Source organism: Indicator indicator, chromosome 32 (genome assembly GCF_027791375.1).
Source record: "Indicator indicator isolate 239-I01 chromosome 32, UM_Iind_1.1, whole genome shotgun sequence".
NCBI classification, from domain to species: Eukaryota; Metazoa; Chordata; class Aves; order Piciformes; family Indicatoridae; genus Indicator; species Indicator indicator.
In genome coordinates, this window is record NC_072041.1 from 5,892,869 (window position 1) to 5,920,040 (window position 27,172).

The 27,172-nt window shown below is 42.6% G+C and overlaps 1 protein-coding gene across 1 annotated transcript; it reads right to left on the reverse strand.

The window, feature by feature from the left end:
• Positions 1–476: 476 nt before the first annotated feature.
• Positions 477–27,172, reverse strand: DHRS3 (dehydrogenase/reductase 3). The gene is made up of 6 exons (XM_054394965.1): positions 26,963–27,172; positions 4,810–4,953; positions 4,213–4,332; positions 3,279–3,517; positions 2,162–2,287; positions 477–941 (listed from the first exon to the last, which is right to left on the reverse strand). Exons 1-6 carry the CDS (start codon positions 27,155–27,157, stop codon positions 857–859), a joined length of 909 nt encoding a protein of 302 aa, XP_054250940.1. The 5' UTR covers positions 27,158–27,172; the 3' UTR covers positions 477–856.

A 27,172-nucleotide genomic window follows, 5' to 3' on the forward strand; every position in this document is an offset into this window, starting at 1 on the left:
TTTGTACAAGCAGGCTCCAGTTCTAGTTCTAGATTTAGTTCATTCCCAATGTGATGCTGCCTACGTGCATGGCAATCTGGGATTAATGCTAAGAATATAGATATATTTTTATCAGAAATGAACAAAACTACTCAGAAAGACAATTAAATGTCTGTATGAGTTCAGTGATAGAATCCCCCACTATTCCAATTGCCTGCTCTTCTGACTGAGCACTCCTCTGCAGGTGAAATAAGACAGATAGCTTTCTTGGGCCCAGCACAGTCCTTCCAGACAGAAGTCCTGGGTGGCCTTTAACAATGAAAACACTGCTCCACAGCTTGCTCCTTCCCTCATGTGAGTTGGCAACAGCTTCAGCAAGGGATGTAAAGTGAAGAAAGGGAAGGAAGCGTCCATTAAATGTCCATAACTTTTAGTTCTTCGAAGTATATTTAAGTTCCCCATTCAAGAAGCTGAAATGAAACCAGTAGCAGTCTGTGATTGCTTCCTCTGAAGAGAGGAGACAAAGTATGTCCGGGGTGTGATGTGCTGCCTCTCAGCTGAGACAGCCTACAGACACTTGGAAAACAAAAATTACATCTTAAAACTATGAGTAGATTTAACAGTTGAGCTCTAAAGAATTAAACATCATATATAAACATTTCACACTTTTTGTTTTTCTTTCCAAGAGTCCATAGTCTAGTCATTCAATCCTGTGCAAAGGTTGTGTTACTATGGATATGACCTGCAAGAAATGTGTTGCCTCAGAGCAGTGCAAGTCACATGAACAGGCTAAAAGCCAAGCCTGCTGATTCACAGTCTTGTCAGGATTTCATGCTTGTGTTGGTTTCACTGAAGAATAGTCCTTGCACCACCAAGTCTATGTTCGTCCTTTAAAAGTGTTCATGCAGGTATAGCTCCCAGAAAACTTGTGGATTTCTTCAAGTGCTGCCTGAGGGAGAATGCTGCAGGAGAACCAGAAAGAAAATAAGCAGAGAAGACAAACCTCTTAGTCTGTTCCAATAAGAGGATGTGTAAGTATAGATTTATCTACACACAAACACAAGCATGCTCTGTCTCCAAATCAGCTAGTGAGAGTGCACAGACAAAAGGTGTAGAATCCTGCTGTCAGTAAGCCTAAAGAGGGAGAAAGTTACATCAAATCACTCCTTCTCTGCAGAAATATTTATCCAAGAAGGTCTGTAAAACTGTAACTGGGAAGACACCATCATGTTTTCTTCCTCCCCAATGCTGTGCAGAATCTTTTCCTCTGAAAATACCCAAATTTAAGCTGAGATCTCTGGTTAATTTGCCATCTATTTGTGCTAAGTGTCTGACCTCCCTATCATAAGGTATAGCTACAGAGCTGATCTCCTGACAGCTACTGTAATGGAAAAGAAATTATTCATTCTTACAGTAGAGGAGAAGGAGAAGAGCCCTTTTCCAGTCTGTAACATTTCTGGGAACCTTTGAAAGCATCCCAACTTTCACAGATAGAACAAAGCATTTATTATGAATTATTTGTCCTTGTCTGAAATGCAGTATTGTAATTCTTTTCCACAGAAATCTCATGGCCTTGTTTCAGTTCCTGACTGAAGCAGGTTTTCCAAAGCTTTAGTGCAAACTCTGATGGAAACACGATTTTCAATGTTCTTTCTCTTTGTTGTTTCAGGATATGAAGTTATGAATTTCCTTCCTTAGGGACTTTAAAATTCCTGTCCTAATCATACACAAAAGTATTTTTAAAATAGTTTCATTGCTTTACCAGAAGCAGTGCTCTCTAAATGCAGCTGGGATGTACACACCTTATTGTACAGAAATCCTTTACAACATAAAGCCCTGAGTCCAAAGAGTGGCTTACTAAAGAAAAATAAACTACCTGCATATGTCATTTCCTAGACATTTCCTAGATACAAATACCAGTTCTGACCTCAGGAATCCATGTTTTGGGAGCAAAAATGGTTTCATAAAGGGGTTATAGCCAGAGAAAACATCTACAAAGAGAATCTCAAAGTTTTTTCCCTTTTGCTCCTGTGAGTGGCTTTCATGGGAGGAGATGAACCAATCTGATCCTGGACTCTGGGTTACAGTCAAGCTGAGGTTTGCCTTGGTGAACAGACACAGAGCCCCATAAGCCAATCCTGCCTAACTGGCCAGGTTATTGCTGGGCAAAGGAAATATTTACCTTTTTAGGATGACAAGAACATGCATTGTCCATGGAAGGAGCAGGAAGGCTTGATTCATCTGAACTGCTTCTACTGTCCTCCTAGCCACTGTCTCTGGCTTGAGAGGAGGAAAAAGATTAGGGAACCTGAATAAATAAAGTAAAAAATAACATAATTATTTGTTAACCAAACTCCTTTAAGGTATCACTGTCCAAACCCTGTTACTCACTAAGCTATCACTGGTTACCAGCACTCAAACATGCCCCAAAGCACGTTTCAGTTCCAGCCAGAAAACTGGAAAGCAAAAAGCCCAGTTCCAACCAGTACTACTGGGTTAGCTAAATGGTTAAGAATGTACATGTTGGTGCCTTCAGGGAGAAGTGGCAAAGTGCATTCAGAACCTTGCTTCAGGGATTTTCTTAAACCATATGCAAACCAGTACCAAAATGCTGTCTCTTCAGTGTCCTGTTTTTCTTCTTCACTGTTGCACTTTGCTTGATTCAAATTCCTGACAGGTGAAAGACAAGTATTTTTCCCTGTTGTTTTTAATAGTGAACATAAGGCTTTTCTCAGCTCCAGCAATAGCTTGGGACTGCATATTTTCTGGGTTAAGAGAACAGAAACTATATTCATACATTATTTTGTCTGTTGTAAAAGATTAATTTGGTCAGCCATTAGTCTTTGAATTTAGCCTGTTCTCTTAGAGAGGTAAAAAGGAGGTAAGTGGCTGTCATTCCTTTCAGTGGGAAATAATTAAGTGTTTCAGTGAATAAAGAAGGAATTTGTACTGTTAATTCTCAAGTAATTTGTAGACTGCTCCTTTTGAATGGCCTCCATTTTCAGACTGCATCCCCTCCCTCTCCGGTGGCTGCATATGGCCCAAATGCACTCTGGGAAAAACAGCATTCCCTTTTCTCTGGAGAAGCAAATGTCTCCTCCAGTACAGGCAGGCTGCATGAATATGCCAGCAGCTGAGGGAACCAGTCTGATGAGTCCTGGGTGGCCTAGAGTGACCCTCTGTTCCCAGGCAGCCAAATGAGACATCAAATTCTCTTAACTAAATGAAGCATTAATTAGGAGTGTATTCTGATGATTCATTTAAAATGAGATGCTTTATTCTAGTTCCCCTGGACTGACCTGATTCTCATGCCCTGAAACATCTCTGTACTGGTGTGGAAGGGCAGGACTGTTGTGGCATTCACTCCTGGACAGTCCAGCAGCCCCAGCGTCAGGCTCTCCATAAAGGCAAAGGATGAGGCTTTGGAGGTGCAATAGTCAATGGCACCAGGGATGGCTGACAAGGCCAGCACAGAGTTCAGGCAAACAATGTGTCCTTTCTGCAACTCCAGCATCCTTGGCAGGAATGCTTTGGTGGTCTGAAGAAAGAATAAAAAAGGGTTTGCTTAGCAGAAATACAACAAAAACAATAGTTACTGAGAAAAATAAGGTGACATGGAGCCAAGGAGCCAAGGGAGGGCACCTTATGGCTTTGGCATCTCCTGAAAGATTCTAGACAGACAAAGTTTCTGTGGAAACAAACCAAAAATCTTTTATAGCATGCAAGCAAGAAGCACCCATAGATAAAGGCCATGAACAGGATGCTTTGTGTGTTTAAGAACTTGTAGAAGATAAAGTATTCAAAGTGATGAAATCACATGAAGCTCTTTTTTATGCTAACATCTAATACAAAATGGAAAGAATTTCACACCAGCTTCCTTCCCTGAGGAATGCAGTCTCCTGATCCTCTGATGTTCCATACACATCACAGTACAGAAAACTCTCCTCTGTGAGCTCAGGCTTTCTCAAAAGAAAACAAATGTTCTGCTGGAAATCAGAGAATGGGGATGCAAGAGCATCAAATATTGTGTTGCTACTGGAAAAACTAAATGGCTTTTAGACTTCTTTCCTCTGGCCTTTGCCCCTCACATTGCTTTTTCTGTCTCCTTTTCAGTTAGACTGATTTTACACAGCATCATTTAGAAACACCTAGTAGCAGCCAAATGTTTACTGGCTGTAATCTGTCACTCTCATTCCCAGTTCTGAATGTGTGTGATACAAGATCTCATCTTACCCAGAACTGTCCCAAGGTGTTTATGTGCTGTGATTTGAGCAGTGCATCATCATCGCTGTCCATCAGGCTCTTTCCATGGACCACAGCAGCATTGTTCACCAGGATAGTGATATCACCCACCTGCAAAAAACCCAGAAGTCTTGTTACAACTAATATCTCTCCCTCTGAATCAGCAGCCACTATTGTATCTGAACATCTGGTATTGCCTGAATACATTATTGTTTTCATAACTTTCGACATTCTTACCTATAGGCCTTGTAATTACAGAAAAATATAGAATCACAGAGTAGTTTGGGTTGGAAGGGACTTTAAAGATCAGATAGTCCAACTCCCCTGCCATGGGAGGGACAACTCCTATTAGACCATGTTGCTCAAGGCCCCATTCAACCTGGCTTTGAACACTTTCAGGGTTGGAGCCTCCACAACTTCCCAGGGCAACCTATTCCAGTGCCTCCTGGATCAGTTACTGCAGGTAGCTAGATGTTGTACAACGCTCACCTTTCTTTTTTCCCACTTTGCCAACAAATTTGATTTGTTTCTCATTAAACATGGGCTGTTCCTAACTTCTGCCCACAAAGTGTTTCCACAGACACTAACCTTTTCCCGCACAGCTTTCGCTTGCCGGTAGACCTCCTCTCGATTTCCTACATCACAGATGAAATAATGACATTCCGTCCCCATCATCCTGATTTCCTCTGTGGTCTCCTTCAGGCATTTCTCAGTTCGACCCCACAGGATGATCTGCAGCAAGAAACATTGGTTAGATTCAAACTGCTTCTGCATCAAATCAAAAATAATTAAAGCATGCTTCTAACTTCCACAGTCTGATGATTATCTTTGATGGGTTTTCACTGCCAGCCTCTTTGCATTGTTTCATTTAAAGCTAAGAATGATTTTCCATTACATGGGGATGGGACTTGAGTATCCTGGTGGTAGCTGTATCCCACTGCCCTTGCTACTCCATTTACAGGTTTTCTGCAAGCAACACAATAGCTAACACAAAAAATCAGATCTTTAGCCTGACGTGACAGATAGATGAAACACTTGGCAAATTTTCTGTATCATGAGATTTCAAACCTATCACTGCTTTTGCTACAGACCAAGATAAATTTATTCTAAAATCACAGACTTCCTGCATATCTGCTATGTTAACTACTTCTTGTCCTACATCTGGACATAGTTTCTGCTCTGCAGCCAAGCATTTTTCAGCATATCATGTGTAACTATCTGCCATGCTGTTTGCAGGCTGCTGTCCTAGGTGCATTTCAAAACAGAGGTTCATCCTAATACAAACATTTGAAGCAAGAAATTTTAAGCATGAATTTATTCTGCACCTAATGTTATGAATGCTGAGTTTCTTGTAATTCTGCAAAAAAATGACTCTACTGATGGGAGTGTGCTACTGACATCAGCTGACTGCTCCATGAGCCAAGCAACGAGATCCAACAGAGAAAGAAGGAAAGGTTCTCACTGCTCACAACTTGCCATGATAATGCAAAATTACTAAGAAATAAATGAAGACATGCACACAGTCAAATGCAGGTTTATTCTAAGCAGGGAACTGGGAAAATGGGCTTTGAAGATGGAAGCAGCTTTGTGCTCTCACAAGGGTGCTGTTTCCAAGCAGTGGTCCAGGACTACAGCTGCTTCCCATACCACTGTGTATCAAGGATGGATCTAACTGGAATATTGATTTTTTAACGGTTAAATGTCAGCACACTTAAATGTTAAAGATGTAAAAATCTTTGAGTTTTCTGAAGTTGAAAGATTGGGGTGGAGGGGGCAAGTCCAAATTATATCAACTGAATTAACTTAGTAACTGCAAGATAAACATAAAAATTTAGGACCTGCAGTATTCCTTTTCCACAAGAAATGTCTTTCAGAGAGCTTAAACTTGATTATTTTTAAGGACTAGTTAAGCTTATCTCATAACTGCTACTAAAACTAATCTCTGGAAGGGTCAAAAAGCTCTTCCAGTGTGACTAAGCAAGACTAAACCACAGAAGTACCTGAGTCCTCAAGCATTTCCTAAATGAGCTAAATTCACAATTAATCCCATGTATAAATCATTGGCACATCTGGAACACACCCAGACTTATATTCTCCAAACCACTAAAGGACTAACGAGTTGGTTAACCAGAAACTTCAGAGCATTTATAAACACACCAGAGATTTCATGGGAAATCTTAGCTCAGGGGAAGCAATTTTCAAGGAAAAAGCTGTGATCAGACTTAAAAACTGGAAGAAAGCTAATATGGCTAAAAAAGTGCCTTGTGTATTGGCCTGTCTTTGAATGCCTCAGCATACCACCCTTGGCCCTCAGGCTTTGGCATCTACACAAAGCTTGTAAAGCTGATGGCTACACACTTGCTTCTGAACTCAGGGCTAGACTGGGTGATATTTCTTATGCCAGCTCTGCAGATTTGAAGGGGAATCAAGAACATGTGAGAAATTTCACAAGTTTTCAGGAAATGTTTACCAAATACTGTTCAACTATAAGCATACACACTTACTTGCCCTCCCTTTCACAACCTACATCTCTGTGGAAAGAGAAAAAAAAAAACCAACACTACCAAATGTCAGCCGTAAGCATCAAATTTGATACCCACAGTTTGCATCAGTGTGAGCTTCAGCCTCTGAGCAGGATTGGACCAGTCAAGTGCAACTGACAAGCTGAAGAGTGATGGAAGGTGGGAGAGGAAGAGAGAAAGAAAAATAAGGTGTCAGACAAGGGGAGTAAGCAAGAAACTTGACATCTCATACCCAGAACTCCAGGGTTTCACACTGCTATTGCAAAAGTAGATCCCTCACTCTTCGCTTTAATCTGTTTCAAACATCCATACACAGCCTCCCATTCCCAAGAGCTGCCACTGATGCATTGAATGTCAGGAAATATACATGGAAGAACAGTTAAGCAAAGGAAGACCTGTCAAAGGAACATCTGTCTGTGATGCAGCTCTTGGACATAACGTTTTTTTATGCCCCAACAGTTACTTTGGGACCTTCAATATCCTACAGGCAAGTCTTGCAAGGTGACCCCATTAAAATCTGGGCCATCTGGGGAAGACAGGATTTGCTGGTTATCCTGCTGACAGCATCAACTTCAGGACTGATTTTTTTTTCCATGGGAAGTTTTAAGTCCTTGATACTGTTCTCACTCAGGTGAAGGCTTCAGCCTGCGTAAGAGAAAAGCAGTAAATAAAAGACCATTCTTTTGTCAAGGTGAAAGTTCCCTAATGACACAGTGGGAGGCAAGGGGTCCTGCTGGCATTCCTGCTGCTTCTTACAGATGGATAAAACTCAAAACTCAATACAGCATGCTTGGGGTCTGCATTCAAGCTTGACTGCTCCTACAAGATCATATAAGACTTTCAATTTCTCTCTTACATCTGGCCAAATCAAATTGGCACAGGCCTCCCTCTGGCCTCCCAGGGTATCAGATCTTTCTGAGACAAGACTTTTACTTGCTGCATGAGCCTCATAGTTGAGACTTCTGTTCCTCCTTTACAGAGGGTTTTGGTTTAGTGTTTCTGTGTAGGCAACACTTCTCTTTTCTTCCCTGCAGCAGTTTCACCAGTATTGTTCCAAGTCCTTACTCTGTTGACTCCTGAGATCTACAAACTTACTCATCAGTCCTTGCTCTCCTGGATTCACCTCCCGCAAGATCTACCATGTGACAGTGTGCTGCTTGGCACTCATGAGGCTGTGTTATTGGCAACCTTCTCACTGAATCATTCAACTAGACAGCTCATGAGTCAGGGATAACCATGCATGTTCTTGATGCTCCTGGGCAAAACCTTTTGCTCACTTGCACTGATGAACAACTGAGGGCCTGAGCCTGTGTTTTGCTGAAGGTCTGTGAGCTCCAGCTAGCCTAAAGCTGTGCAGTCGGCACTTCCCATTACATGCAAGCAAGCAAGCAAGCACGTAAAGAATTCTCATTTGATTCTTTGCTCAGTCACTGCCATTTAGCTTTGTCCTGTCCTAGTTAGGATTTGAGGGCTCTGCATTTGTCAGGAATCTGCAGTTTAGGAATGGTCTATTTTACTAGGAAGCACAATGTTAAAAATGTAGCCATGGGGCTCAGAGTCTGGTCTGCGTCCTCTTTCCTTTTTAATTCCAAATTGGCAATAAGCGTTTCCCAACTGGAGGCCAGGTCCTAGAGAGACTGGAGGCTAAGTCCTGGAAAGAATGACTCCTGCAGACACAGAAGTTCCTGTCTGGGACAGAGGAAAATGCAGAGAAATAAAGGAGAAGACAGACACGGTGTTGCATAGTACACAGCCTGTCAGGATGTTGCACAGCCACCCATTCACGGTAATTTAATGGTGGACAGAGGAATATTTAATCTGTGGTTTGGATATGTTCTTGGACAGACAGTTTTCCGTCCTGGAAAGAATCCAGCCCCTAATTCTTCTCCCCCTTCACCTCTCGTCATCCCTCCGCTGCCCCTCCCTGCGGCACCAGACACGCTCCTTTCACAGAGTTACTGACCAGAAAATTGCCGAGGGCAGGAGCCCAGCGAGGCGGTTAATCCCCGCTGGCTGCCCGCTCCTGGAGGCTTCCTGCCCCGACCTTACCTCTGGGTGACCCCAGGGCTGGCAGGCAGGAGGCAGGTGGAATGTTAAAGCAATCGCTCGTCTGGGAGAGGCGCGGAGCCCGCAGCAGCCGGACAGGAGCCTTCCTACCCCTGGCCATGCGAAAGGCTCTGGATTTATGGCAGCAGAGGAACCTCTCCCGCCCTCCTCTGAACGAGCCGTGAAGCAGGCAGAGGCGGTGACATCACGGCTCGGGGCAGATTTTCCCAGGGTTTATTCATGAGCAGAGTTTTGCAAAACAGACCTTATCTCGAGATCTTCTCCCCTCTGGCAAGTGACCCACCTCCTTATCTGGCCCTAGGAAAACCATTTCAGCTGGAGGCAGCAGACCCTGCACCCTCTGCTCCCAGGGGACTCGTTAACTGCGGCCTTAATCTGCTAATGAGACCTGCCCTGAGGGCGGGGGGACAACAGCGAGGGCTGAGCTGCTGCACCAAGGCAGGACTTTAACGGAGCCTGCACTGCCTGCTTGCTCAAAGCCTCAAACCTGAGCACAGGTCCAACCCTGATTTTCACCCTAGCACAGCTAAGAGTTATGCTTTTGACCACCACAAAATCAGATAAAGCCACTAATTTATATAAACTGCTCTAGACTAGAGCTGCCATCAACCACAATATACAAACATGATGCATGCTTCCAGAGACTTAAGTATGTTATTGGTGTAGGAGATGAGGTCAGAGCTAATTTTCCATCATTTACAAGGCTATTTAACTTGTTTGGTCCGATTTTATTGCCAGCACAGCTCAAGAGCAGCAGCAAAGGAGCTGTGTCAAACCTGCCATGACAGACTTTATCCCCCCCAGTGAAATAGGCCAGTATGGGAAGGGTGTCCCACAATAAAAGCATTTCTGGACTGAAGATGTGGTATTTCTTGGCCTTCCCCTTGGATTATCTGGGTTGTTTTTTTTTTCCAGCACATTGCGGTCAGCAGATAAAACTCCCATTGCAAAAATTTCTGCATTTTACGATTCATGGAGCAATTCTCTGTATCAGTTTGAAGACACTGAAACATTAAAGTGTTGCAGATCAAGCCCTTCCTGTCTGATCTCATTATTGTTGCCTCCACAAAGCAACCACAACTCCTCACCACAGATCAACAGAGATAGGAAGTACTTGGTAGGTCAAGACATTTCATTCCCCCTTTCAACCTCCTTCCCAGTCCAGTGAAACAAAAGTTGCTCTGTTTGAGTTGATACCTGTCATTACACAGACTGCTACCTTTGTTCAAACAGAGAAAGCCTTTCTGCACCCAACACTGAAAGTTCCTGCATACTTTTAGGAAGTACAAAGTGTAGATAATCCACTGAAGTATGTCACTCTTATCCCCATATATTTACAAAGCCTGCTAGCACCAACTCACAGTTGGTCTTCCGAAGAAAAGCATTCCAGTGTATCCCATAATCCCGGCAGAGTTTTGCATATCATGAGAACAAGAAGCTAAATCCCACAGCCTCAAAAGTGTTCATGTATTTTGCCTGTCAATGGCACAAGGGTTTTCTCCTGCAGCCCTTCCCCTCTCTTGTCCCCAGGGCAAAGTCAGACAAGTTCTTTCAGGACCTCTCCATGGGAGAGGCCCGCTAAAGACAGATTACTGGAAGAGTGAAAGGTGTGGCCCTTCAGTGTGAAAAGCCAATCTTTGCTTTAGAAAGGAAAAAAGAACCTTTTGATGCCTGAAGTAGGTCAAAATACTTAACCCAGCCCCTTAGTGACACTTAAATAAAAGTAAGCAAACAAAGCCGGCCAGTGGCAAAATTTTCTCAATTCCCACAGTTGGAAAGTGAATATCAAAGCTGCAAGGGATGGGAATAAGAACGATTACAGACAAGCATGGTGGAGTCAACAGAGTAAGCCATTTACTAATTTTACACACAAGCTTTTCCAAGGTAGTATTTGGAAGTTGTAAAGACATGAGACTACAAGAATTTAATTTAAATTTAATCCTGTCACCATGGTAAACAAAAAACACAGACTTTGTTATAAACTGGTTTGAGTTAAGGGCAGGAGTAATATACAGTAATGAGATTAGAAGTTAGGTCTAAAGAGACTTCAGAAGGAGGGAACTGCAATGCCTTTAGTCTAGAGACAGAACTTTTATTACTTTATATGTTGACCTAGCACTCAGTGGGATTAACGTTATTCACCTAAACCACAGTCATTTCCAACTCTATCTCAGTCATCCCTTCTACTCTCCGAAAGAAACAAAGCAGCACCTACAAAATCATAGAGAATATGTAAACACCTGTCTCCTATTCAACAGAGGCTTCTTTGGGTCGAAAATTGGTAATTTTCTGTCTGCATACAGGCATTTAAGACCAGCTCCCTCTAAAGAAGTGAACAAATGCCTACTGTTCTCACAGTCAGGACTATTTAAGGACAGGTGGCCCCACGCTGACTTTTTTCCAGTGGTTTTTCCAATTGCTTTCGTCTGCAATATGAACTGCGACTCCAGACTGCCTTGGGAGCAACACTTTTCAGCTCTGTTGTACAGAACAGTTGAGGAAGGGGAAGGGTGAGGGTTGTTTGCAAGAAGAGGTCACGCAGGAGTCAGCCTTTACAATCCTATTAACGCTGGGACAGGGTCAAATGGAGTGCACGTTCCAACAAAAGCACCAAGTGGCCACAAGCTGTCACCCTGCGAAGGTTCAGGGAAGCATTTGGGGGTGGGGGGGGGAACCGACAGATTTTTTAATGGTGAATGTCTGCCACACCATGTGTTAGAACCGGCCTCTGCTCCAGGGAACCAAAGCACACAAAGAGCTATCCAGCAATAAAATCTTCTGGCTGCAAAGCAGAAAGAAGTGGTGTACCTGGGGGTAGGGAGAGGGGTAAAGTTTTAAAGTGATGTATTTGAGGTAAGGCTTTGTAGATACCAACCAACAAAAATATCATACTGCATCCTGTAAAAAATAACGAGGGCTCTGCCGCCTCCACACCTTGGCATGCCATCCCTGTGATCTAGGCTCACATAAAAATGTCCACAGAGATCTGAGGAAATTGTGGGGAGAGTAAATATGCAGGTGCAGAAAGCCCTTCTGTACTGCAAGCACAGCAGACAGGATGAAGGGATAGAAAGTCTGTAAATAACACTTCAAAGGGAAAAAAATAAAATAACAAAATGACTGGATCTGCTTGACAGAAATGCTGTGGCCCAGCAGAGCAACATAGCTGAAGGTTTGCTGTGTGCATGTTTTCCTTCCAAAATGCTTCATTATTATTTTTACTTATTACATAGACCTCTCAGGGTAAAGGGTTCTTAACATGTGGCAGGTTAAATGTTCCCGTAATATAGTTAAACATTTACTATGACAGAAAGTAATGTTGACCCTGAACTGCAAGAGTGTTTGGTTTTGGAAAGCTAAACCCAAAGCTTTAGATTACAGGGCAGTGTTAGAAGTAAGGGACCTGTGAAATTAAAAACGTGGATCCAACACACTCTTATTTCCATCACCTGACTGGCTCGAAGTAATTCCTAAAATTGCCTGGTTGAACCAACAGTGAGCTGAAAAGTCACCTGCTTCGTGACTAACAACGTGGAAAACCCAGACCTAACGTAGATGTATGGGAAAGAAGAAATAAAAAGCTACAAAGTGGGTGCCAGGAGAACAGGGCTTTTTTTTTCAGTATGTCTGTATGAGATGAACGAACAGTGTCTAATCTTGAAATGCTGAGGGGTTTTCACTGCATCACCACTTTTCAGACAGCATGCAGAGACTCCTAGGGCTAGTTCCCTCCATACCTTACAAAAGGATCAGTTATGCTGGGTTACCAGTTAAGAGCAAAAAATTGTCATCTTGAATTCAAACATGTTTAGTTTTGCCTTAAGCTAAATCCTTCTAAGTACTCCATCAGCACTTTACTTATTTGGGGGAATACATAAAATTCCACTACAAGCTCTATTAAAAAAAGAGAAAACATTTCTCAATCAGATGCTACACTCAAAAGGTAACTTAATTAGCTTCTGATGCTGGGTCAGTCCTGAGCTCTGTCAGTAATCCATGATCTGTGAAGTACAGCTAAGTTTGCTCCACATTGTCATGTTGATCTGGGATATGTCACTGTAATGCTGTTACCAGTCATGGGGACTTTGCATCTTGCTGTGCTGTCACATTCACAGAATGGAAAAATAAGCTGGATAAAACGGGAAGTTTATTATCAGAAGCTCTGAAAAAAATGAGGAAAGCCACAAGGAATGTTTACAAGCCAGAGGAGGACACAGGCAGACAGACAACCCCAGCTCTTGTAGGAACATCACAGAAGAGGAAGATTGGGGGAAGTATTTAAATGTATTAAACTGGAAGACAGCTTCCTACAAAACCAGACATGGAAAACTAAGGATTAATAATATTTCTAACACTGTCATTATAAACTACCCTTCAGAAAGGCCTAAAATATGTTCCAGACCAGCCATGTGCATAATATGATGCAGTTCTTGACTGAAAAAAATGCTTTCTCCCATGAGGCTGCTGAAGAAGTATCGAGAGTTATAACAGCCTACCTTAAATTCATACCTAAACTGCACACTAGCAACAGCTCCATGCAAGCTCCTCTACAAGCCTCTTTGGTTTGCCTCCAGAAAAAAAAAGAGAATTGCTACCATTTTAAAGCTATCTAAAAGCTGTCAAAAGGTGCTTTTCCTGTATGTATTTTAGTGAAAGAAATAAAGGATATTGCTTAGAAAAAAGCTCCAATATTTAAATGCTTAACTGCTCTCCTGCCTTTGTATGTACATTTCAGACTGTTAGTTTTTAATGGTGGCTGTTGCTATGCAACAGGGCAGAATTTCTAAAATCTCATCTGTTGTACAAATGAGAGGTTTTAGGACATATTTAACTCTCTCAGCCTATTCATTCAAAGGAGGATGGGAATTGGAGGACTGTATGCTCCCAGAGCATCCCCAAAGGGGTACAGCATGGCCAAAAAGGGTCTTTCACTGACTATAACCTGAGATAAACTTTACTTCCCTATATCGAGTAACCTGGTCAGTACCTGAGATTTAGCTGAGGGGCAGTAATATAATATTGAGTCCTTAATGTGTTCAAAGTGGGTAACAAATGCAGCTCTGTGCCTTGAGGGTTTTCTACCTACCCAAAGACTGCAGAGCACTGGGGATCTGTAAACTGCTTCTCTGAAGTGTGTGAAATTGAGCCCTAAAAACCAGGCCCATTTGTGGCTGACTCACATTCATGGCAGAACAGTCTTTAATTCCTCTGAAAAATCTGTACAGGTACACAAAAAGCCAAATCCAGCTGCACTAACTGATGTGATCTGCAGAGTGCTGACTGACCTGCGTCAGTGGGAAATCTCATGTATTGTCATTGGTGAAACTGCACTTAGGGTCTAGATTCTGATACAGCGTGACTTAGAGAATTGTTTGGGTTGGAAAAGGCCTCCAACATCATCAAGATCATCAACCCAACACCACCATGGCCATTAAACCATGTCCCAAAGTGCCATGTCCACACATTTCTTGAACACCTCCAGGGATGGGGACTCCACTACCTCCCTGGGAAGCCTGTTCCAATCCCTGGCATGAAAATTTTTCCCAGTATCCAATCAAAACCTCCCCTGGTGCAATTTCAGGCCATTTTCTCTCATCCTATCACCTGATTCTAGAGAGAAGAGACTTTGGCCTAAGTCTGTGACGCAAAAGCAAACCAAAAGTATTTTAACTGTTTTTACTGATTCCAGTGTCTAAAGAAGCCATTGGGATGGACTGTCCTTACTATGGTTAGGGATTTTCTACCATTTATTGTCCCTTTTAACTCAGGGAAAAAAACTAGAATCACTTTATAGAAGTAAGATGCTTTTCTAAATGTCTGATTTTACAAAAGTTCCGGACTAAAATAAGACAATGAAGAGTGGTCAAACCCATCAGCATAGCACTTCCTCTGTGTGAGCAGTAAACAAGTGTAATGATGTCATTAGGAGCTGGCTGACCCACTGATGAACTCTGGGCTGTAAAGGAGATGTGAGGTGCCAGATCACCAGGCACACACACACTTGCCCCACACATACACAACACTCTGCACACGCTGGTCCTTCCAGCGTGAAAGGTGTCACAGAGCAATCTGCAGCAGTGGGACATCATCACCTAGGGAAATGAAACCCTGAAAACGCCCTTTGATGGCTACATGTTTTGCTTTTAAAGAGGCAAACCTCCATAAAGCGCACATTCAAATATAAACACAACACAGACAATGGTCTCTAAGGGGCCTGGATTAAAATCAAATAACAAGCAACACAAAGAACACTCTACAACGTTGCACAATCAGCATATCTCAGCTCCCCAAATCAATCAGCTCAGTTCAGTGAGACAGGACTCCTGTCTCTCCCAAGAGCCTTGGAAATGTTCTTACATCATTTCTGACAGCTCAGTGTAGTCAGAGCCAGCCCTGTTCTATGACCACTTTGGGAAAGAAGTACTTGTACCAGCTGGATGTCTTTAATATTCCACTTGGAAGCGTGACCTCCTCTCTTTAAGGCAGTGAAGCTGAATTTTGTCCTCACTGGCAAGGGATTTTTTAGGAGCTAGGGCACAAGGAATTTGAGTTTGTAGACAACGTAAGCCAAGCTGCTGGAAGTGAATGTTCCCATTCCTCTCCACATTGCTATGACCACGTCTTGACAAGGAGTCTCTGTTTACTGCTAGCAAGGAGATTAAAATGACAGATCTAAGACAAACACCAATTCAATCTTCATGTAGAAAATATCTGATTGTCCACTGTTATTGTTGATCCATTCTTTTTAAGGGCACAGAAAGGTGAACTGTACAATCTTTGCAACAATGTCTCCCACTCCCATTCATTTAAGTCTAATATATCTGAGGTTGTTCTTAAGGTCCAGCACCCAGAGTTAAAAGATTATCCACTGCCTTCAGTTACAGTGGGACAAGTTTGTCACTCTTTAGTTATGGAGAAAATCTTGAAAATGTAATGTGGGTGTCCCCAGTGATTCAAAGGGCAAAAAACAAACCCACAATTCTAATTACTTAAAATACCATGCTATTTTTTTTTTTCTTTCCTGAGTGGTAACTCCTGATTTCTTAGTGTAGGCCTAGCTATACAAGAGACGTTTGCTGCTCAGTCAAGCTGATAAGAAACCCTGAAATAAGATTCTGTTCAGTGTTTGAAGTTTTCACCTTCTGATAGAACTCAGCACTCACGGAACTCTAGCAGTGTCAGACCAGGACTTCCTGGCAAAGAGGACATTCCTAAAAGACAAACAGTACCTATAGATACAGCTAATGCAAGCTGATATGTGCCCTGACCATGAGAAGGAACATGAACTGAAGGAGAAGTCAAGCCTATTTTAAATTTTCATTCAGATAAGGGATGAAATACATTAGTCAGCTCATACCAACTGCCACCCCAGTTTGATACAGACTCTTTCTAACCTCTGGCTAAAAATATGCCTTATTACATGACAATCACAGCCCAGAAAATTTCCAGTTATCATTTTTATACCACCTCAAAGTATGTATAATTTTATGTGGTTTAAGTGTACTCCACTGATTACCTACTGAAAGGCAGATTTCTCTCACAGCCACATACATAAAGCATAAATGGTTTCAGCAGAGCTGCATTTGTGCTTTCAAACACAATTTTATGGCTGTAAGTGGAGCACTGACACATTTGCCCAGGCAGTATCAGGCAACAGAAATCCCTATGTTAATCAAAACAAGCTCTGTAGCACTGGATTCAATAAATTGTAATTAAGAAGGTGGCAACATAAGGGTGGCTGTCCACAAAATCCTTTGGTAATTATGCATAGTTTATGGCTAAGCTAATAGGATGAACAATTTAAATTAGTTACAAACTCTGCCAAGGTACCCATCTATTCCCAAGTCTATTAATTAGAATCAATTTAATCCCCACTGGGATAGAGGTCAAACAACATGCATTTGACCCTCTTCTACTGGCGTCAGTGTTATCAGCCAATGGATCTGGCAGCGCCTGGGTCTGACTTGTTCTCCTCTTCAGCATGTTGACATGATGCTTTGAAGAACAGAGGCAGGGCCCAGCTAAAAAGATCTCTCTAATAATTCCTGCTTTATATTCCTGATAAGCACACAGGTTTCACAGTCCCAGTTTGTTCTCTCTCGGTGGGCTGCAGTTCTCCGTCTTTCAGATTGTTCATTTTCAGTCTCTGTGCAGGGCCCATGGCCAATCTTAAAGCAAATTGCTGTGCCAGACTAATTAGACCTTAGCTCAAGAGCATGTTTAATTCATTTTAGAATGCAGTAAAAAATACCTGTATGTCAGTGCTTCAGATAGAAATACTTCTGCTAACCTGAGACAACTTTTTCCTAGCCTGTGCCAGACTCACGACACAAAAGCAACAGAAATACACAGCAGCACCTTTTGCAAGTCACTGTAGGTGATGAAACCACACAAATAAATATGGAGATGAATCACTTCAGGTAGTAAGGTGAAACATCATAGACCAAAACCATCCTGTCAACCAAGAAATTCAAAAAGCAGTCTTTTTCCTTTCTTTGGTGCAGCTAAGACTAAGATCCCAGAATCACAGAATGGTTGAGGTGGGATGGAACTGCTGGAGGTCATCTGGTCCAACCCTCTTGGCTCAAGATCATATACCTCATCTACAGCTTTGAGCAGGTCAATTCTCCTTCTGAATTTCACTGCATCCTCTTAAAGCTTTCCAGATCTGAGCCTCTGTATTCACTTTTCAGGCCACTATCCCCATGTCACCACTCACCTTTCAGTTAGCATCAGACCAACTACTGCAGCCTTTACCTCCCAGCACTGATTTTTCAAAACCCCTTGTGTTTTCTAGCATCCCCCAATGAATATTCTCTCTTCAAATCTCACCTTAAAACTTCCATTGCAGTGATGCCTTTTCAGAAACTTAGAAACTGAGTAAATGAGTGGTGCTGAAATCGCTTGTTTCACAATCTCCATCAGTGCAGCTTGCTGCTGCCTTTTGGTTTGCATCTTGTGTTGTAACCCCTGAGCTAGGCATCCTCTTTTTGCTTGTCCTCATACAGCGCATTTAGCATCTTTATGCTAAATAATTTCTGGTGCATGAGTGGCTTTCTAGGCACTACAACAACATTTATAACCTCGTCTTTCAAACTTCCTTCGGCCTGCTCTAGTTGTGGATGTCCCTGCTTACTGCATTGGGGTTGGACTAGATGACCTTTAGAGGTCCCTTCTATTCCTGTGCATTCTGTGATTCATTCCAGGGTTTTATGATTTTCTACAGCACTGACACAATCCTTACATTTTGTGGAAAGCTCACTTAACTGCCTTGATGCCAGTCCTTAAGTGATTTAAAAAGTGTTAGATTTTGGTGTGCCAGCACACCATGGTCTCACTGGGGCAGTATTTTCACATGACATCAGTGTATCCTGATGTGAGACAACAAGCCTGTTCCACTTCTTGTTAACATTATTTATTCTCCTTACAACATCCCCAGTAACTAAAGACAGGTATGTTCTAACTTATAAGCGAAAGCAGCTCCAGCCAGAATGCTGCTGCACAGACATCCACAGATTTGATATCTGATAAATCCTGGCTGTGCCTGCCAACCAGAGACACTTACTCAGCATGTTATTCCAACTGCTGCCCTTGGCACCAGCACACAGAACAGGCTTAATGCCATCTAAGCCTGGGACTCGAAACAAGGGTTCTTCTGCCCATCCTTAAATTCAGTCAACAAGGAAGCCAGCTGCCAACAGGAAGCCATTAAACAAAGTTGCTGTCAGTATATAATCTTTAGAAAAAAAAAAGAAAAAAAAGCCTTTCCAGAGATCATAAAGCAGCTCAGGCAGATCTCTGTGCTCTCACAGTTTACCAGAAGTTCCAAATTCATATATTATTTTGTGTGACATGGAAAAACATTCCCTCCCCAATTCTTTTCACATACTTCTTGTTACCGCTGAGTTCTGACATGCTCTAATAGTTTGCTGTAAGATTAAGTGCTTAAATATAATTAAGATTAAAGCAACCATCTGAAACTACCATACCATCATTAAAAATATGCCTGAAACTCTTCGGTTTCTATGTGGGAACTGAACAGTTCGTTCTTCCAATGTACAGCAGGAGAGATTAATTACCTAGAAGCTGATATTTGCACCCTGGGTAAATATTCTCACTACACAACAATATCTGCAACATGGAAAATGTCAAATTTCTTTTCCATTTTGAGCCCTGTCAGACTGACTTTCCAGAATGTTTAGTTACTCATTTGCATTTGAAAATTACTACAAAGAGATCCGTGGACTCTATGTCATTCTGCTATCTCCACAGGGCATAAAAAGCGTCCAGGATGTGGACAGATGCTCTCTTAGTACTGGAATCTAAAAAGACAGATGTAAATTTTACACTGAGCCTGTTAAGAATTATTATGCACCAGGCCAACTCCACATCTGTTCGACCTGTGCTTTTGCATACTGCATTTGCATTGGGTGAAGCACATCAGAACTTGAAGCTCCTTCATAAACACGATTTTAAAGGCTTTATGATTTCATTAGGTTAGATCATGGTGCCTGTTAAAAACAAGTACGTGGTGATTAATCATATTCTATGGAAAACCAGTTCTCTCAGTGCTGAAATGATGTAATTTAAAATCAGCTCTTTTCCTTATATCAGAACTAATCTCCTCTGGGGTGGCCAGATCAGGTCTATTCATGTTCTGAATTGCAAGATACATGTCAGAAATCAGTTATTACTTCTTGATGACTGGCCCAGCTGCACTGGATTGCTGGAGGTGGCCCAGAGAAGGGCAACAAAGCCAGTAAGGGGTCTGGAGCACAAGTTCTGTGAGGAGAAGCTGAGGTAACTGGGGTTGTTCAGCCTGGAGAAAAGGAGGCTGAGGGGAGACATTCTTCCTCTCTACAACTCCCTGAAAAGAGGTTGGAGGCAGGTGGGTGGCAGCATCTTGTAAGTAGCAAGTGACAGGACAAAAGGCAACAGCCTCAAATTGCACTAGGGGAGGTTCAGGTTGGATATTAGGAAAAATTTCTTCCTTGAAAGAGTTGTCAAGCCCTGGAGCAGGGTGCCCAGGGCAGTGGTGGAGCTCCCATCCCTGGAGGGGTTTATAAGATGTGTAGATGTGGTTCTGAGGCCATGGTTTAGCAGTCAGCTCGGTAGTGTTAGGTCAATAGTTGGACTAAATGATCTTAAAGGTCTCTTCTACAATTCTATGCTTTAAAATCTGACAGGCAGCAAGCAGGACTTACTGAGTTTACTTCAGGTATGCTGTTTCATCCCTTCCCCAGCCCTCCAGCACATTATCAGCAATGACACACCTTTTTACATGGCAATGTTTTTAGGTTTGGAACACTGCAGCTCATCTGGGTGGAACTCCGTGGCAGATTGAAAGATTAAAACTCCTGTGTTAAGACTTTGATGTCAGGGTCTTCTTTAGGGATGAGCTAACTTCAAATACAGTTTAATAAGAGCATTCTGCAGGTTCTGAAAGTGAAATCAGAGATGAATGTCTGAGAATGTGTTCTTAGAGTTTAAGAACTCTTACTGAAATCCATGTGAGATACTGAGAGCTTTTGTCTTTTCTATACCTTTAAAAAGGTCTCAGCCCTGAATGACTTAGCATCAGCTTCAGAGTTTTGCCCTTGCTTCAGGAGATGAGTATTCATTTCATTTCCAGCTCTAATTACAAAGCAGTTAATCCTTTATCATACAGCATTGGCATATGTTATAAAGAAGTATTAAAAAGGTTTATACTAATTCATACAGACCAGGACAATAATATCCCAACATGATTCATAATGACCAAAGTGAAATATTCCTAGAACTACAGAGGCAGTTTGTGTAGCTAATGTGGGAGGGGCATGCCATTGTAAAATCTCATTTCAAAACTTGCCAAATTTTCCATTACTGGGAATGCAAGGCTAAATTCTAAGACCTGACACCATTTTTTACATAACCTCTCTGCAATACTCTCATCCTAGACACAATTTATAGCCTGAAATCTCATGCAGCTGAAACTCTCTGAATTATACAAGGCTCTTTGGCACCTGAAATTCCTATGAGGTTTTCAGTTCTGTTGAATTCAGTGGAACACTGAGGGAAACTGGTTCCAGGTTTCAGCAGCCGTGTGGGTTTGCACAGCTCCCATTCTCTCCTTGGTGCTCCTTCCTCCACTGACTTCTTACTACCATCCCAATTACAATTGAATTGAAAGAGGAGAGCATGTTCAAATGAAAAAGACATCTTCCTGAATGCAGACATTAAGGTCTGACTTTGAAAATGTTGTGAAATAACGATGGAAAGAACAGTGAGATGCCACTTTTGAGGTTTCTTTTTTGTAGCCTCAATAAAACCAGGAGCCATATAAGCAAAATACAAACCAACACAAGAACAACCAAAAATCTCTGATTGGTTTTCAAAGCAAAAGTTTTCAAGTAGTGCCTTCAGGATCTTTATGCACTATCCCATAATAATCACTGTATTCCTGCCTTTGTGGCATTCTACAGCTGCCCATTATGTTGCCATCCTGTTCCAAGTACCTTGCAGACTTGCAGACAGAATTGTCTAGACTCCAGTGCTGACAGAGCGAGGTCATGGCTATCAAGTGGTGCATTCCATGCAGGAGTGAGGTTTCCGTTTCTTGTTTGTCTTGGTGATCCTTGCTCCTTGCCATCTAGGGAAGGCTCCTGTCTGTCCTGGTGTTCCACACTGCTTACCTCATCCTCTGCACAAGCATGCAAACCTCTGAGTTGCAGAGTCTCTTGCAATCCAGGAAGTGAATGTCCAGAGGACACATCAGTGAAAGGAGAGATCTTTTGGTGGATTTATGAGGTCATTTCTTGCACAGTGATGAATGTGAAGAATTCTCCCCAAGGTTAATGGGAATTGTTCAACTCTCCTCTGCAGTGCTGTCACACTAACGCAAGGCCAGGGCTGCCCCTAACCCATTTGGTATTTTGGAGACATCTCTCACGCCAAAACACTCTAGATTCCCTAGAAGTCCTCTTGGTCATTCATCAATAGCTACAGTTACCAAAAAGGCAAACATACCACAGCTGGAGGGAGGCAGGGGAAAAAGCAAAACAGGAAGACAAAATATACATACTTTGAAAGAAATTATCACAAAGCAACACTAGAAAAGCACTGCTGTACACCTTGCCTGTAGCTATGCTACTGAAGATCTCTATTGCTGATTTCTAAGCCCAGAGACCTCAGCATAAATAGAAAACCTAATGAAAATCAATGGCTTTTGACCAATCTCCCAACAGGAAAGGCCTAAGAAACAGTTCCCACATCACTGCCAGATAACCCTGAATACTGAAATGCATACTACAGGCAGAGAATCTGTTTCTATCCTGCAATTGTATCCTTTTCAGTTACTTTCATTAGGTTTTGGTGACATTTAACAATTCAGAATGTCTAAGAATCAATCATCTCTTTCCTGTCAATCAGACTTCAGATAAATAATCTGTAAACAAAATGAATTTAAATCACAAGGAAAAATTTTAGCCATGAAGGAAATGCCCTGGAAGAAAACCTAACAAAGAGTAAGACATACAAATGACATATGAATTACTGGGGATCATCAAAACCAGGGCTGAAAACTCTCTGGCAAGGGCACTATGCTAGAAAATGCTATAGGAAAAGCAAATGGCTTCAAGAAAACCAAAAGCATTTTCTAACACTAACCACCAGTGAATGAACCCATTCAGCCCCTACATGCCCCTGACCACTCACATATGTAAAGGGTTGTTCTTTCACACAAGAAATATTGTTCAAGGGGCCCAGTTTTCCCAGTATTAACTTGATTATACAGTATATTCTTTGCAAAACCCCATCAGGCTTTGGAAGTCATAGGCATTAAATCATAAACTCATAAAAATCTCTCCTTCTCCTGTTTCATTAACACAGATACACTCTGCCAGTTTGGCTAACCACAGAACATCAAAAGCCTTAACAAAGCAACCAGTGTGTGAGACTGAGGCAGAGGTGATGCTTTACTGGTCAAATACTTTTAAGGTCTAGCCAAAATTCTCAAGAGCTATAGCCAACAACAGTGAAAACTTTGACTTTTGCAAGCAACCAAGAAGGAGCCAAAAGCAAAAAGGCACATTTCTCTGGCAACTCAGCAGCAGCAAAGTAACTCCTCAGCTGCCACTTCAGAATCTGGACACATCTCTGAGGAACAGCAAGAAAGTTGGATTACAATACTTGAGTACTTCCGGAGAAAACGCAGTGCTATTCATCCCTCATCATAACACTAACATGTCCAGTATCAGCTGTAAACCACTCTTCTCTGCAGACAGCACACTGAGATGTTTTTGGTTTTTCTGGAAGTGCTGCAGGAAGCATTTAAACACAGAGTGAGCAAGTAGTTTTTGAAAAGTTCTACCTGAAAGCATGGATTCTTTGACCTCTCAAGATGGATGATTTAATGATTTTCCCCTGTATTTGACACTTGTGAGACTGCACCTTGAATACTGGTTTCAGTTTAGGGCCTCTCACTCCAAGAAGGACATTGATGTGCTGAAACAGGTCCTGAGAAGGTCAACGAAGCTGGTGAAGGGTCTAGAGAACAGGGCTGGTGAGAAGCAGCTGAGGTTGTTCAGCCTGGAGAAAAGAAGGCTGAGGGGAGACCTTCTGGTTCTCTACAACTGCCTGAAAGGAGGTTTGAGCCAGGTGGGAGTTGGTCTCTCCCAGGTAGTGAGTAATAGGAAAAGAGGAAATGTCCTCAAGTTGCACCAGGGGAGGTTTAGGTTGGATATTAGGACAAATTTCTTGGCTGCTTCAGGGTTGTCAAGCTCTGGAATAGCCTGCACAGGGAAGTGGTTGAATCATCCTTCCTGGAGGAGACATGTAGATGTGGTGCTGAAGGACATGGTTTAGCAGTGGACTTGGTAGTGTTGTGTTAATGGTTGGACTCAATGATGTTAGAGGTCTTTTCCAGCCTAAACAATTCTATGGTTATATGAGTAAAGTCTCTCACTGTCTAAAAGTCCCTGCTGGTCCTAACTGGAAACCTCAGAAGATACACACTCCTGTAACTGAAAATACAACTGATGCCCCTTTGTCCCCTTAGTGGTCACTTCATCAGAAAGGTCAATGAACAACCACGAGAAAAGAAACATCACCTTAGAAGAAAATATCTCCTGGATATTTATCTGTCCAGCTCACGTTTGAAGGGCAGTAGCAGAGCATGGCCTTAACGGAGATAGAGAATGGGAATCAGAATGGATTTATGCCATCATGCCCAAGAGACTTTTGCTGGATTGAGAATTTCAGTCTCCATGCTCCTCTATCAAGCAGAAGACACCATATTTCCATTTGCATAAACCCTCTTTTGATTTATTTCTTGCCACGTTCATAGCTTTAAATGCAAGATCAAATTTTACAGTAAAAAAGCTGCAGATGTGACAAACTGTAACCTCACTGAGCTGCGACACTTGTCATCTTACGGGAAAGCTGCTCAGACACCTCTCATTTCTGACTCACTAAACCAGCCCCTGAAAACAAAGATGAAGTGTAAGATGAGATCCAACCCAGTGTAATTATCAGAGGAAATTTCCTATACCACCAGCCTCAACTAACCTATCTTGGAGAAGATTCTAATCTCAAAAATATGGTTATATATCGCCGCCTACCTCCAAAACTCCGCCACTATGTCTGTGTGCACAGGCGCTCTGGTGACTCTCCCATGATACACACTGCACACCCACTATGTATGTCACTATATGTTTCCATTCACCTCTGTGGAACACTCTGCTCAGCCTCAGAATGTCAGGCCTTTGGTGGAAGTGTTTCTCTAAACTTGGAATATTGCCACCTGATAATCAGAATCTCTTATGAATTATTAATTCTGATCAATAATTCAAGCTTCATGTGTAATGGTAAGACAATTAACTAAGACAGACAACAGGAAAACAGAAGAGTTATTTTTCACAAACCTTACTGAAAGATGGCTTGGCAGTCACTTGAAACATTTTTTTATCCTTTTTGATTGTCTAAGGAAAAGCATAGAATCAAAGAGTGGTGACAAACAGGTCTTGCATTCTACATGGAGGCTGCATTGAATTCTCAAAGTTAGGGTTCAGCAGAGAAGGCAGGCAAGAAAGAAAATGTTACAGCATAGAGAATGGAAACTACCACATTTAGGTAGTATTTCTGCAATTAAAAATGTTAAGGAAGAACAGAATAAGCCTACTGTAGTGTTGCAGGGAAAATGTGCCACTACCAGGGAGGATGCAAACTTGCTGAGTGCCATCTTTGACTTACTGCAGAGCTGTGAGAGAACTGAAAGGAGAATCGGTAAAAGCAAAAACTGAAAACACCTTGATGACAGACATGAAAAAAAACCCCACAAGGCAAAACTCCCCAAAGTTTTAAACAATAACTAGGAACCACACAGGATTTCCCAATGTCATGTGAGGCAAGTACAAAGGTTCCTAGCAATTATTCTCATTTATTCTTTCCTTCTCAGATATGCAGAGATTTTGTAGATAAGACACACAAATGAACTAGAGAAAATGAACTGTTCATAGTAATTTCATTCTCAGCTCTACATCTTAAGCAGCCCCTTTTCCTTGTGGCCCATGTCACCTGGCTCATTAGGGCTGGATGCCATTGTTTAGCTTCCAGCTCAACTGCAGATCAGCAGCTCTTGAATTAGCTGTAGAAATGGTGGTACTTCAATAGCAGAGCTCAGCATAGCAACCAGGGACTAAATAAATAAATAATGAAGCATGGTATTCTAGCAGATAATATAAACACACTTTCAGCAAATTGCTTGGGTCCAAAGGGCAGTCAATTTGTTTGCTCTGTTTCCAAGAATTTGTAAATCTCAACAGGGTGTTTAAACACAAGCATATACAAACATCAAAGTTCAGCGCTGGCATATTTTACACCTCCAAGTTGTGTGCCAGCATAGCTGTATACCACACATGAAAACTGCAATGCATGTGTAAAGAAGTGACAAAATACTACCCCAAACTAAATGCAAATTCTTCTTTAAATATCCTTTCATTCTGTGTCTTTCTTCTTTATTCTCTCTTTACTCCCATTCATCCTCTCTCACACAGAGATTTATGGAGCTGTCTGATTTCATGATTCCTCCCTTTCATTACTCATCAAGGAGGAGAGGAAACTTTAAATCTCAAGCCACATCTCAAATGTGTGGGGTTTGTATTCCTGACTGATTTACTCATATGGAGACACCTGTACTTAGGAAAACCCAACCTTGCAAGGTAAACCACCAGTTCCTGAACTAGAGAATGGACACACCATCTACACTGGCATTTCCAGGCTGCTGTGCAGACAAACCAGTCTCAGCCTCTCTCCCATTCCCTCTTTCCTAAAGGAAAGGTGCAAACAGTCTCCCAGCTCGTACTCATGTTGTGCTTCTCTTCCTTGCTGGGTTCTCATTCATCTTATCTTACCTTTGAAGAGTACAAGGCTGGCCAAAAGCAAACCCAAGTGACTTCAGAAAGCACAAGAAATCAATGTCGTGAATGGCAAACCACCGGGGTGTAGCTGGACTCTCCTCCCTACTTCCCCGACAGAATGCATTACTAGGACCGAAATCCAGAGCCCTCCTGCACGCAGCACTCGCTCCGTTCCGAGCCGAGCCCCTCTCCTCTTGGGTGACACGTGTGACAGCGGCAGGCTGGTTGTGCCCAAGGAGAGCTGGAGATGTGCTCAGCCTGAAGGGCTGGAGCCAGCAGCCAGCTGCCCCTCTTGTTTGTACACAGTCCCAGCAACCAGCACTGCCAGGAAGCAGCCTCGTAAACAGAAACGCAAATGAGCGCTAGCTTCACGCTGGGAAGCACACAGCTCTCCTCTCCCTGCTACAGGAAACCTCAGCTGGAGCGAAAACCTCTCCTTTGTCACCAAAGGAGACTTCCCGAGGGGCCCCTTTCTCACCTTCACGTTTTCTTGGATGAGATTGGGAGAGACAGGACGCAGGGAAGGAGGAATGGGCAACTTCTGACATTAAGTCAAGGTAATAGCTCAGCACGCCACGGATTTTCCAAATGAGTGCCTCTTCTCCCCTTCCCGAAGCGATCCCATCAATCCCACCTAGAGGGGAGGGCAAAGGCTTTTCAGTCCCGAGCCGGAGCGCTCCCGTGTGCAGCAGAAGCAGCAGCAGCAGCAGCAGCAGCAGGTGGGAGCTTCCTCCCCCTCCCCGTCACGCCGGTGCTTACCTTTCTGGCTCCCCGTTTAGCAAACTCCCTGGCCAGATGGCGACCGATGCCTCTGCCCCCGCCGGTGACCAGCACGTTGTCCCCGGACAGGTCTCGGAGCTTGGGCGGCAGCACCATGCACACGGCAGCTTTCACCACCAGATAAACCATCTGCACGGGGAAGAGCAACAAAGCGCCCAGCCACTTCCAAATCATCCTCTTGTTCCAGGC

Bases quoted from the DNA above. Each gene is read 5' to 3' on its own strand.
- DHRS3 (XM_054394965.1), bottom strand. From the start codon at position 27,157: ATGATTTGGAAGTGGCTGGGCGCTTTGTTGCTCTTCCCCGTGCAGATG. The intron at 4,954-26,962 runs GTAAGCACCGGC...TTCTTGCTGCAG, and splicing joins CTAAACGGGGAGCCAGAAAG to ATCATCCTGTGGGGTCGAAC. The intron at 3,518-4,212 runs GTAAGATGAGAT...TTCTTTCTTCAG, and splicing joins ACACCTTGGGACAGTTCTGG to ACCACCAAAGCATTCCTGCC.